This window comes from Herpailurus yagouaroundi, unplaced genomic scaffold (genome assembly GCF_014898765.1).
Source record: "Herpailurus yagouaroundi ecotype Mexico unplaced genomic scaffold, PumYag 29, whole genome shotgun sequence".
Lineage (NCBI taxonomy): Eukaryota > Metazoa > Chordata > Mammalia > Carnivora > Felidae > Herpailurus > Herpailurus yagouaroundi.
Window position 1 is genome coordinate 76,056,114 of NW_024412377.1, and position 13,930 is coordinate 76,070,043.

General features: G+C 37.0%; 1 protein-coding gene across 19 annotated transcripts in view; it reads right to left on the reverse strand.

Moving 5' to 3' along the window:
• The window catches only part of PAM (peptidylglycine alpha-amidating monooxygenase), a 288,055-nt gene that overhangs the window by 103,566 nt on the left and 170,559 nt on the right, over positions 1-13,930 (reverse strand). For all 19 annotated transcript variants that reach the window (XM_040447619.1, XM_040447600.1, XM_040447591.1 and 16 more), the window contains 3 exons: positions 12,389-12,476; positions 1,670-1,755; positions 189-272 (listed from right to left, as the gene is read on the reverse strand). In XM_040447619.1, the coding sequence (XP_040303553.1) occupies positions 189-272; positions 1,670-1,755; positions 12,389-12,476 (258 nt within the window). The remainder of the gene's footprint in view (positions 1-188; positions 273-1,669; positions 1,756-12,388; positions 12,477-13,930) is intronic.

Sequence of the window (13,930 nt, forward strand, 5' to 3'; positions counted from 1 at the left end):
TGGCATCATTTCCAAAATAAAAGTCATTGCTTCAATCGTCTCAAATTAAAGGAAACAAAAGCAGTTTTTTTTTCCCAATGAGCAGAGAGTGTGGTCAATAGTTTGTACATACATTTTAAGTTTTTGTATGCATTCTATATATTTATAGTATTGAAAGTTGTGCTTAGTTCCAAAATTTAAAAACTTACCTCTAAAAGCACTAATATCCCCATAGTGTACTTGTAGTACAAAGTATTTACTTCCAGTGTCTCCTCCGACTCTGAATCCAACTCCTAAAGATTTATAAAGATGATAAATTAATATTTTAGAGATGAAAGTCTAAAATGGAACTAATCTCAGGTTGCTTATCTATGAAATCCAAAGGGAAATAAAATAGCATATAACATATGAAATTATGTTATATGAAAAAGGAAATGAACCAGGCATTCACTGAAAATTTCTAATATAATCTATCATTCCTTCTACAGGCTCTGATAGGTTTCTATCCATACTTCCCATTTCAGAACCAGAGTAAACACATACACTTTAAGAGAAGAATTTACTCATTTTGAAAGAAATAGAATGAAACAAAATTCTGCCATTATTGAGTACATAACAGACATACATAAACCCACTTTCATTTTGTTTTGAATATATTCACATTCATTTTTATTTTCTGACTGAATATAGAAAACAGACTTCTTAAAAATATCTCAGGGGAAATGCTTTTATTCCCATATGAAAACAGGTATCTGTGGAAAGGTCATTGAGGAAATCAGTTATCAATTAGATTACAAAGTCCAGTGTGTCAATAAGTGCTTGGAATCTGAAGGGTTCCTAATGGTCTTACTATTAATAGAGTTTCCTAGGAAGCTTTTTAAAAATCTACAGAGAAAATATTTACAGGTGGAGAAAAAAAATTTTTTTATCTGCTCAACCAATGGATCTTTAAAATGTCAACAAATCTATAACAGCCTTCCCCCAGCCCCCATTAGTTTGCAAACATGTTTGGTAGCAGCTGCCTGGTAAACTATGGAGAGGATTCAGAAGCTCATTTGAAGCAAAGCAAAAGAGGTATCAGTTAGAGCTGGCAAAGTTAGGGAGGCAAGAGAGAAACAGGTGTATAAGACACCATCCCTGAAGCATGGCAGACATATTCTGTTAGAGAACCGCACATTCCCTTTGACATTAAGAAACATCAAGGTAATAGAAGAGAGCCTGATAATTCATTCACACATTGGTAGTGATGAGCAATTTAGAGTGAAGATAGAAAGCCAGTTGAGGTTTGGTATTACATTAAATACCCAGGTTCCAAGACTATTTTTTTTTTTTTAATCTGTTTGCTGAAACAGCAATTTATTTAATTCCTAGCTCTCTTGGCTTCTGAAATGCTCCTGCTGTCAGGAACCAATGTGCTGTAGGCCAAAGGTGGCTTGAGGTATTCTAGGGTATTTTCTAATTCTATCCAAGCTGTTGTGCTGGGCAAGTTATACCAAAGAGAGGCAGAGAAAGAGCAACTACTTAAATGAAACCTTTTCAATACAAAGCAGGTAATACAGATATTTTTTTAGTGTGAAATTGCAAAATGGAACACTGTCAACAACTGTGGAAAGAACATATAATAAAAAGTACTTTGGAGTCAGAAATTAAGCAGCTTTATAGAAGACTATGCAAGAGGCCTCAGATATACCTTTGGGGAGTCTGGTAGGGGGAGCATTTCTTGCCCAGGCATATAGAATATTGGCTTTATCTGTACAGGTTCCTTCATCACAAAACCTGAAGAAGAAGAAAAAAAAAAGTAGCCATAATGAAGATTCAAGTAGCAAAATGCATAAAAAATCTCCACCAAGGAGGGCAGAGAGGTTAAGGGGAAGGCATTTGAAAACACAGTAAAATACGTCATTGTATCATGATTGTAGTCATACCAGCTCTAAGATCTTAACAAAGACTAAACAATAATTTTACATGTAAAAAAAGTAAACACAAAGGGAGATTTGTCTGTGTGTTGCCCGATATGAAACGATCCTGTGAAGATGATATACAATTTATAATGTGGTATGTTCCTGTGTGGAATGTACTCTGTGTAAATTGGGTAGGAACGTAAGCATCACACAGAGAATGCATACAAACCAAAGCTAACACTGTTACTTTGGAGGTTGACTAAACCAAATGTCATACACATGTCCCCTTTGGGGATCAGCATCGTCAATATGTCTTTGGCCACGGCAAGAAACAGTAGTACCCAGTGCCTACTCTCAGCAGAGGGAGCAGTACAAGTATATCCCATTAAGATGTTCCTGGTGTTATACATATGTGACTTTTTTCTTAAGTTTATGAATACTGGTTGTGCCATTTAGAAGTTGTTTCATGTTGAGCAAGTCACTTGATCTAGTGAGCCTCAGTTTTCTCTCTGGAAAAACAGGGTTAGTTATACTTACCTCACAGTTATTCCATAAATCAAATGAGATATAAATAAAAGCACTTTATAAACCTCAAAGCACTATACTAGGGCAATGCATTATTTAATAAAACATTCACTTTATCTACAGACTCATTATTGAGAGGCAGTGTTGTGTGGTGACAGGAGCCCAGGCAGAAAGACGTATCTGGAGTTGAACCTCCCCCCTCATACAGACTGGGCATGTCTGTAAACCCTCCCAGGCCTGGTTCCTGTATGGAAACTTCTCTGATTGGGCTGTGGCGGCGATGTGGGTAAGACACTCACTATGGTAACTGGCACATTGGAATCTACATCGGTAGATCCAATTTCATAAGCGAAAAGCTGTCTGATTACAAGCCACACATTTTTTTCCCATTACACTGTATCTCTTAGTTTGTTCCATTCTAAGAATTGGATTTGTTCAAAACACCATTTGGTGATATTTTTAAGTGCCTTCCCATATTTGTGTTTTGGGAAACTGGCACCAAGCAAGGTCAGGTCAGGAGTTTGGGCAGACTTGAAAGGTTTCAGGACTAGCAATGAGAAGGACAGAGACAGCTTCTTGGGCAGGACATTGGCTCACATGGAAGAAAATGGGCAGTACCGTGGTAGCTTTCTAAACAGGTTAGGAACTGAGGCTTGGGGAGGACCTGGGGGAGGCTTGAGGAGGACCTGGGACAACACCCAGGTCACAGATAAGAAAATCGCTGGTAAAATGTACCTTCACACTCAGAGGCACAGACATGTCCCTGCTTATAGACAGAAATGGGTGGGAGAAAAGGCAGTAAGTGCAGACAGTTGTTATCCATCTGGATAAATGATTGAGGGGCTGGGAACCAGGAGGTCCCCATAAGGTTATATTTAACAAATGTTTTGCTTCTCTCAATCAGGCTGTAGAAAGAAACTGGTTAGTGTGCAGTGTAAAATACATCAACCTGTGGTTTCCTAGTGTTCACTGTCAAGAACAATATATTTATGATGAAGGATTATTATCCTGTGAGACTTGTGCACTGGAACATGTCTGTGACATCCTTGTGCCAACCGTACCAAAGGCACAGGGAATGGGACAGTGCCCAAAAGCAAAATTTTCCTGCTTGGACTCATGCTATTATAGTTTTAAGAAATGAGACTGTCAGATGGGATGAACTTTATATCTCACTATTGTGAGCTACTAAAATTTACAGACTCGGGTGGCAGTTTACAGAGCTTTCAACGAAGATCATAAATATACAAAAGTGCCTAACATCAACGTGATGACAGTCTTAGGTTAAACAAGATAATTGTTTCTTCTGATATGGAAGTCAATTCAGTGTATGAGTAGAGAGAACCGGAATGAAATATAACAGAGAAAACAGCTTTAGTACATTTTTCTAACATACATATTCGATTATGTCATTCACTGGCACCAAATCTTTCAAATGCTTCCTCCCAAATAACATGAAAATAAAATCCAAACATTGTAGCACAACATATTAAGACTTTTCATTATCTGGGATCTTTTATATCTGAGAAAAAAATTCCCCTTATACTCATGCCAAGTTTCTGCCAGTTTCTTTTTTATTTTAATGTATTTATTTTTGAGAGAGAGAGTGAGACAGGACACAAGTGGGGAGGGGAAGAGAGAGAGGGAGAGACAGAATCTGAAACAGACTCCAGTCTCCGAGCTGTCAACACAGAGCCAGACACGGGGCTTGAACCCACAAGCTGTCAGATCATGACCTGAGCTGAAGTCAGCTGCTTAACCAAGTGAGCCACCCAGGCACTCCAAGTTCCTGCCAGTTTGTAAAGTCTCTCTTCTGTACTATTCCCTTTGCCTGGAAAACCCCTTCCCCAAATCTCTGCCTGACAAACCTGTACTGACTTTCTCCTTCAAGATTCCCTCTAGGCTTTCTCCTCGGGGAAGTTTCTCTGGTCCCTATCCAGGCCAACTTGTACTTGTTAACCATAGTGTTCATCTTAAGTATCAGCTTACTAATCCTGTGCATACTTAGTGATTTAAGGTCATAAACTCCCAGCACCTGCATACCTGCCTGTCACTGAGTCAATATCCAAGAAGTGTTTGGTGAAGTTGCCTTCCAAGTATGTTTTTAACTTTTCATATATGAACACTTAAAAAATCTGAACTGACCTTAATTTTATTGTACTTTCAAATATAAAAATTTTTTTTAATTTACTTAAAAAGTTTTAACTAAAACATTAAATAATGATAAATCTGAATTATTGCCTGGCGTTTTATAGAAATCAGCTTTCACAAGAAGAATACAACGAGGTTATGCTTTACAGCTGATTAAACTCAGAGAGTTTAACTTCCAAAGGTCACGTATTCAAGCCCTGATTCAAAGCTCTGCCTGTCACACTCCCTTCTGTCTCAATTCATGAGATTGATGTATGGGCAGAAAATTATATTCTATGAAGATAAGCTTCGATGACTACACTACTCTCATATCTGAACTAAGCTGCAATGTATGTACACAATTCTAAAACAAAATTCTAGATAAAATAAGTTGTCCTCACTTATTCACAAGAAGACAATGATTTTACATTTTCTTTCTTTCTTTTTTTAATATTTACTTTTGAGAGACAGAGCATGAGTGGGGGAGGGGCAGAGACAGGATCAGAGGATCCAAAACAGGCTCCCTGCTGACAGCAGACAGCCAGATGCAGGGCTAGAACTCACAAACCACCTGAGCTGAAGTCGGACCCTCAAATGAATGAGCCACCCAAGTGCTCCAGACATTTCATTTTCTTCTGAGCTCTGGTAAAAGCAGAGCTCCAAAAGCAAACCTTGATTTTTTTAAGTCCTGTTTTATAATTTTTAAGAAATTTATTAAACTCAAGACTGAGTAAAGAATGACTCACTGGAAGGCACTGGGATATTCAAACTAATCCTAAAACTTAATATGTGAGAGGACTAGGTAGAGAGGAAAAATAAGAAAGCCAAGAGAAATGGGTTCTAGAACAGATGATACAATGGCAAACGGGTGGCAAAAGCATTTAATTAAAATCCCTGCAATCTTTTCATTTTCAGATTTCCATTTTCCCTTTTAAGTGAAAAATAACATCATATTTTCTCCACATAAGGTGACCACCAGGATAAAGACGGTATTGTGTATTTTGGCTTTTCAAAGAGTACTGTAAAAACAGAGAGGATTTTTACTATTCTTATTAATAAGAAAAGTCTTCAGGCTAGGAGGCAATGTAACCCTTGATCAATGGCTGTTGTAATTTCAGGCTTCATCAACTGGGTTTCTTATTCTTATAAATCTAGCAGCTTCTCCTAAAGGCTCCTCCAGATTAAGCCTGTTAATTGTGAAAAGATTCACACAGTTCCCTTGTGGTTTCTTAGTCGTCATAGTAAAAATGATGAGAATTAACTTTTGAAAAGAAAACTATTCTGGATTCCTGGACCGTTGCTTTAGAACCTTTTCACCTCTAATCCATGGGGAAACCATTCAGATGGCATGAATATTTTCAGACTATGCCAAGCACTGAAAAATGCTAACCTGTCCTTTCGAATTATCCAAATAAAGCATGATTGACTGTTAAAGTACTCTCTAGTTGTATCAGTTAAAGGCTATTTAAAATCCAAGGTTACTCAGGGAAGATCAGATCTGACAAGTCATTTCTTCTTTGTCTAAAAAAAATTTTTTTTAAATAAAATTGTCATGCCTTCAAGTTAAGTCTATATAGCCTTAAATTCCAATTTTAATAAATTAAATATCAGGGCCACTGAAAAACTAATCCAAAGTTAGAATGTTTCTTTAAGAAACACAATATAGCACATGTGGAATGTCTTTATCATTAAAAACTGCATCCTGAATAATCAGATATTCAAATTTCATTAACTGCTCTATAAACCCATAGACAATTATTTCCCAATTCAGACAAATCCTATGTGAATATCAGTGCAATGGGTAGGCAATAGGTATTGCTAATAACACAGTAATTAGAAAGATACTTAATGGGAAAGCTAAATAAAAGTGGTGATTTAAAGTGGCCTGATAAATAGCCCCACAATACCCACACTCCCACCTTCCCAGCAAGATTAAAGAAGCCATAAGTTCCATAAAAAAAGAGGGTGGGTTTGTTTTGTTCACACCAAACTTTCAGTGCCTAACAAAGTACTTGGCACATAGTGAATGGTTAATAAATATTAATAAACGAATGAGGATAACAACTACCATTTATTAAGGACCTCTACGAACCAGGCACCGCACCAAACACATTATTTACATTCCTTTACTTATACTTCATGATGACCCAATCAGGTGGGATTAGTAGTCTCATTTTACAGATAAGGAAACTGACAAACACAGGTTAAATAATTTGACCAATGTTTATTACTACTGGCTCTAAACTAGGTGTTACAGCACTATGCTTCGTCTTGCCAAGAAAGAACCATATTCAAAGTTATGTAATTTTTGTTTCTGTTGAAACTGTCCAAATGGTTATAATCATGCCATTGTATATTATGAAAGTTTACACTAGTCAACTAAGAACTGGTCAGTTGCTAAGGAACTCCTATCAACACCTCTAATCCAGGCACCTACAAATTAGCCAAGGAATAGGTTCACTGGTAACTAGAAGTAAGAATAAGTACCAAGTGTATTTTATATAAACAAAGATCCCTTATGCTACCCTGATATGCGCTATCATATGAATCTATTACATTACAATAGAAAAAGAAAATGGATACAATTAATTTTAGCCTAGTAGAAATTTATGTCTAAAATTTGCTACTACACTCAAAGACACACTTTGTGTCCTCATGGCTTAGAATGAGGAACAGCGCAGTTTTTGGAGATTGTGTTATTTTTATTTATACTGACGAGGATGTTATGTACGTTTAGCTTTACAAGTTTCTTTACAGCAGAAGAAACAAAGAAGAGACTGCAGAACATACACTGTGCACGGATGACAGATAGCTAGGATATGGAGAGGGTGCATAAAGGCAGTGTATGCGAATGCCACTCCCAACCAAAGAATCATTAGCATCATGAGGGAGGCAACAAAACTGTAGACGTATCCGCAAAGTACTAGCACCCTAAAAAAAGCAGTCATTTAAATGAGTAACCAAGCAGGGTGTCTCACATACTGGCTCCTCTCTCTCTCTCTCTCTCTCTCTCTCTCTCTCTCGATATATATATTTGTATGTTTTAGCTACTTTTCTCTTTCACCACATCAGCATCTGTAACCCTGTGGAGACAGTGGCATTTAAAAAGACACAGCAGGTGGTTAATAAATAGAAGCAGTTGAAAGGGACTGAAGCTGAAGCCTCATAGGATGGTAAAGCACTACTGCTTTAGCTTGAGAAGGATTCCAAGTTAGAACAGCTGGAAACAGCCTCATTTAACCAGCTGGGATTCTTCTTTTCAAAAAAGATCAAACAACCCTGTAGAAGCCATCTTTGATTTGTAAAAAGTACTTGGTCATAAGCATCATTAGAAATAGTTTTGAAATCAAATATTAATTGCTAAGACTAAACATAATGACTTCAGTTATGTATAGAAGATGACGCCTAAGTACAAGGCAGGATACCTGAGAAGCCCATTCGCTTTAATCACCCAATATTGTGAGCACATAATCTTGCAGTTTGCAGCCATAAATTGCTTTAAACCCTAAGTCCTGTGCTCAGCAGATAAAAGTGCACAAGCCTGTACAAACCAGCATTACAAAAAGTGGTGCTCCTGAATTACCCCAAATGTCAAACAACTTGTATGAACAAAACATCATGATTTTCAAAGCCTGAAATACTCTCCATAGCCAGCCATGCATTATTTTAAAAAACTGAGAATAAAAACAGAATAAAGAAAGGTATTCATAGAATAGACAAATGTAATATTTCTAAGATCTTTAGAAATTTACCATTTTTTAGCGAGGAGCTGTAATAGATGTTTTATGTCCAAATTACCCAGTTTACTGCACCTCATTTCCTTACTGACCCTAAAAGGCACATCTACTCACCTATGCCTCACGTGTAGCCAACAAATCTGGAGAACTTAGAACTGCTACGCTTTGAGTGAAGTCTGCAAACACCAGTGGAGTCCAACAAATCATGCTATTGCTACGCTTTGCTCCAGTCTTGGTGCTATTACTTTCTGTTGGTCCCTAGATACAGTTAACTGTCTCCTCCTCTAAGGGCCTGAGAAAGAAGGTTTGAGGGTTACATCTGACAGGTACTGCTGCCTTCTTCACAAGGGCCAGCAGCTTTTCCATCAGCTGGTCCTTGTTTGCATCCTCGAGAGGTATGTTAATTTGGAATTGAGCACCAGGCCCACTCTAACTATAAAGGGACCACCCCACAGTATATTAAAAGGTTCACATCAATGTATGCAATTTAAATGCACATGCATGTAATTAACTAGACACATTAGCGGTGTGGGCTGCTAATTTGGAATGAGACACAAAAGACTGGAATATGTGTGGGGAAAAAAACTTTAAAATTAAAATGACTACATAATGAAAACTGCTTCGTGCTGTGTCTAGTATTTTCATGTAAACTTAATATAACTGTAAATATATTTTAAGGAACAGAAGAAAGAGGCAATTACAAAGAGCAAAGGAGGGCGGCACAACAGTGAAATATCATCAGCACAGCTCTTTGCTTTCATATTAAAAGTGCTGCCTGAAGACAGGGGATGAATTATAACTTCATAATTTCAGGGGGAAAATGTTTACTTTATTAGAGACACATACCTATTTGCCAACCTGCTGGCAATGAAAATAGAACAGTGAAGTGAAAAGAGGGGGCTAATCCTAGCTAACAAACAGGAAAAAAAAAAAAAAAAAAAAGAGGCAAGCTCGACATTTTGGTGCTAAAATATCCCATTAGCTTTTTCTTCTTTCATTAAAACAGCTCTGTATTTCCATAAAGGTTTTCCCAGAGTGTGAAGGAGTTCTTGATTTTCTTAAGCCTCAAAAAAACATTACAGGTAGCATAACCAAAAATGTATGGGAACGTTGGGGAATGTTAATTTAACTACTGTCTGTATCTTGGAGCTGTTGAAGAATAGATTTGCAACTGTAAAATGAGTGTGATACATTCTATGACTCAAACATTCAAGAAAAATAATGCGAGGCTTTGACGCTGATAGATTTTTGTTACTAGCATTGTAATTCAGGTGGGAGGGAGGATAAGGGGCCAAGCAGTTGGAAAACATGCGCTGCTTCCAAGGCTGTGCCTGTGTGGCTGTGAGGAGACAGGGTATGAGATGTTTCTGTGAAGCAACTGAAGAGTTTAGTCTGTGAAATATTCTGTGAGTGCCAATGCTTTAAAGAAGCAAGGATCTTGCCAAATATTGGGGGATAAAAAGTCTATACCATCTTTATATGGAGAATAAGACTGGATTGTGGAAGCCAGAGTCACTGGAAGAGTTTTCCTTAATGCATACCTCTTGGTTTACATTATCGAACAGATCCTAGATATATAGATTAAAAAGATCCTACTTTAAATGTTAGATGAACACTTGCGCTTGGCTCAAAGAAGATAAATACCACCATCAATTACTGTCCTTCTTGTATGGTTATAAAGTCAATCGTAACAAACCTATAGACTAAGCGGGAATGTGGGCTGCAGGGTAGATTACTAAAATCCCCTTAAAATGATATAGGTATAATGCCATTCAGAGTTCTAATTACTCAGCAGTAATGCAGTGGGAGGCCTGCTTGAGGTGAGTCAACCAGTGCACATATCTCCAACGCCTTATAATGATGACTTTCCAATCTGACTCAGCATCTGCATGCAATTTATATTCATAGAATTATGGAATTACAGAGCATAGAGGAGTTCTAGAAATGATCCAGTGGTAGTCCCTTGCTGAAATGAAGAAACTTAGACCAGTCCACATGAAATAAGTAATTAACCCAGGGAATCCAGCTAGTTAGTTCACTACTCTTTCGCTGTACTATGTTGCCTTTTAAGTAGTAATTTTAGCAAAATAATACATCTAGCAATTACTTTACTCAAAATTGCCATTTTCGCTTTCATTTACATTTTTCTTCGAATTCTCTCTTTCCCCAACTTGGAAGTCTTTTGGAAAAAAAATATACATATTTTACTAGACTTAATTTCAAATCAGTATATTTAAGAATATTAATAAATACTTCTACAGGGCCCAAATAATGTTTGCTCTGATATTCCCTTGATAGGAGAACAGTAAACCAGGCTTAGTTCATTGTATATAATCTTTCTCAATTGAAAGCATAACAACATTTAGTGACGTTTTGTTTTTTCCCTCATTCTCTTCTACCAAGATAAAGTTACAGCAGGTTTTAAAAGCTTATATTCCTTCCTGCCATTTTCACTAATTCCAATTCAAACTAAATTTTTCCAATTTCACAAGAAATATTTTAAAAACGTAAAATCAAAGGATGTGATTTATTGTGTAAGATTCAGAAAAAGCTGTCACAGAATAATCTTTAAAAATTTTTTTTTTACGTTTACTTATTTTTGAGACAGAGAGGGACAGAGCATGAATGGGGGAGGGTCAGAGAGAGAGGGAGACACAGAATCTGAAACAGGCTCCAGGCTCTGAGCGGTCAGCACAGAGCCCAATGCGGGACTCCAACTCACAGACCGCGAGATCATGACCTGAGCCCAAGTCGGATGCTTAACCGACTGAGCCACCCAGTCACCCCCAGAATAATCTTTTACTCCCAGAATTTTATTTACAAAAAATTATCGAAGAGCAAAAACTGGACTGCTGCTATCAAAGAGTGTTAACTGTGATTTGCTGGCTCCATTTTTATGTAAACCCAGTCATGTGAGCAGGATTCCTATGTGATATGCTCCTTTCATCAAATAACTTAAGCCTATTAACAAATGCTTTGATGGTACTTGGTCCCTGGAGATTTCCACTAATTGCCCTGTGCTTTTAACAGTTCCAAATACATATTACAGTCGTTTGTTATAAGAACGACTAGAATACAGTTGCTGTGTGCCCTGCATCACCCTGATGAATATTAGGATGCACAGAGAAGGGTCTATCAGTCTACATGATTATGCACGGACAGGAACACAAAACAGATACTTTTTCAATGCAAAGCAAGACACACTAGTCATTCTGGACTGTGAAATACATAACAGTGATTCTGGCTATCGGTGCAAAATATGAGGCTTAAATGCATAGCTATTTTCAAAGCTCACCAATCTTCATGAACTCCAAAGAACAAAAGGGAAGGACAGATCTCAAGCCATAAATTAAGCTGTAAGCTTCTGGGGGTTAAAAATATATCTATGTATTCTATTCCACAGCATCTGCTATAGTTCTAGGACACAAGAGGCATTTAATAGATGTTTACTGATCATTTACTGATATTAAGACTCTACATAGTGATTAAAATAAATTCTAAAACTGCAACAGTTGCTCGAATAAATGGGAGGCAGCGTGGTGAAATGCTGGATTTGGAACCAGACAACCTAGGGTTCTATCCTGGTCTGACACCAACCAGCTGTGTTACCTTAAACATGATACTGATTCTCTTCAAGCTCCTTGTTTGTAAAGTGGGGACAATGGTAACTGCTCTACAAAAACTTTAGGAGAAAATGAAATGGTGTATACAGATTACCTAGCACTGTGTCTAGGATAAAAGAGTGCTCAAAGAACAGAGCCATGGTGCTCCTTGGATTAAAGCAAGATCTTAAAAAAAGTAAACACCAGAACATCCATTATCTAAATTGTCTGTCTTTTTTAAATAAGCTGTCTGTACCTTGATACACTATCTACGACAACAGACAAACATTTATTAAGTCAGTGTCTAAGACTGATGGATGTGCTCCATAGCAGACTAAATAACTGATAATCAGACCATGATAACCACGTGATGCAAAAGAACAATGTTCTTTTCTGAAAAGTAAGCATTCTACCTATTTATTAATCAGTTGTAAAATACATATACAGATGCAATTTGTATTTATAAAACATACACATTTTCTACACCCCTTTTGACTATGAGCCCATTATCCCTTACCAGTAACTTCCGGTGGAAGAAGGCATATTGCATCCAAAAAGTAACATATGATGGACAGTATCCATGCTGGCACGAGGTTTAAAGTCAACTGTTAAAAGAAAATGACACATGAATGTGAATACAAGTTACACGTCTGTGCACAAACGTTCCAAGAGGCCCCATCACTCAACCATTCCAATAGCTGTATAACAATGATATTATGTTGCTCCTGATAATATAAACTATCTTATTCCTTAAGATGAGCATGATTTGACAATTTAATTTTGCAGGACAGTGGTCAACTATTATAGAACAAAAAGAGAAAAGCAATAATGTATAGGCTGCAGCTATGCATACACCCACATACTTTTTAAAGGAAGACCCCTTTTAAAGTGCTGAGAACAGTATGCGGGTACAAAATGAAAGCTCCAGGCTACGTGTTCACAACAGATTCCCTTCCAGATTTCAGTAGAGTGCTGAGTACTATAAAATACTGCACAACACCGCAGTGAAACAGAAACCACAGTGAGTGGTCAGAACATGAGCGGAAGGATTCTTAATGCAAATTTATCACCATCTTAAACCAACAGTAGTCACTGGGATGTGATATGAAGAAACAGTTTACTAGAAAATAAAATTGGAAAATGTGTCTTTATGAAAGTACAGAAGAGAGAAAAATCACTGTCCTAGAGGAGCACTGTGCGCTTGTTAAAAGGATACTGAAACTTATCAAATGTCACTTCTTTATTTTTCTCCGAATAATAGTGGTTGAAAGACATTAAACAAAAATGAGTTTGGAGATAAAACAAAGAAAAAATTAAAGATAAATTATACTATTGTGCATGGTCAATATTCAGCATGAGCTGCCTTTTCTGGTTTGGGTTTGGCTCAGCTACTTTTGTCTGCATTCAAACTGCTGCTCTACCAACACAGTTTACCAGTCACCTTTACATAGAAACATGCTAAACAATCTAAAATGATCTTGAATCGCGGGTGTATGCAAAACTGCATATTTTGTCTTTTCTTGTCTGATAAAATAAAACATCATTTATTGTTAAAATATGTGAGTACAGGTGTATTTACAAAATAAAATATGTTCTACATCAAAGTATAGTGTCATGACTTGGAAAGCGTGGTTGGTCAGAAAACTTAACACCTACTATGAGCCATTTGACTCACAACTTTCAGGGGAAATAAAAAGTCTTTCACTTACTGCATTGAAAATAAGAATTTAAAGTCCAAAAATCCCATCATGAGATATTAATACCACCATTTAAAAACCTAACAAATGGCTGGAAAATGGACTTGCTAGAACTTAAGGCTTTGTTTTCTACCACCAAAGAATACAATAAGCCTAGGAGGTTGAAGAAGATACTTTAGAAGGAAAGAATCAATTGGAAGTTACAACAGTTCATAAATCATAGAAAATCCTACTGTTAACAAGTCTACATTTGTTACCAAGAGAAATAGAAGGAATAAGAGGGATTCTATCTCCATAGACTCACTCTCAAGTACAGGATATCCTTCCTTTCTTTCAGAATCCTCCCAGGGTATTATCCCTGG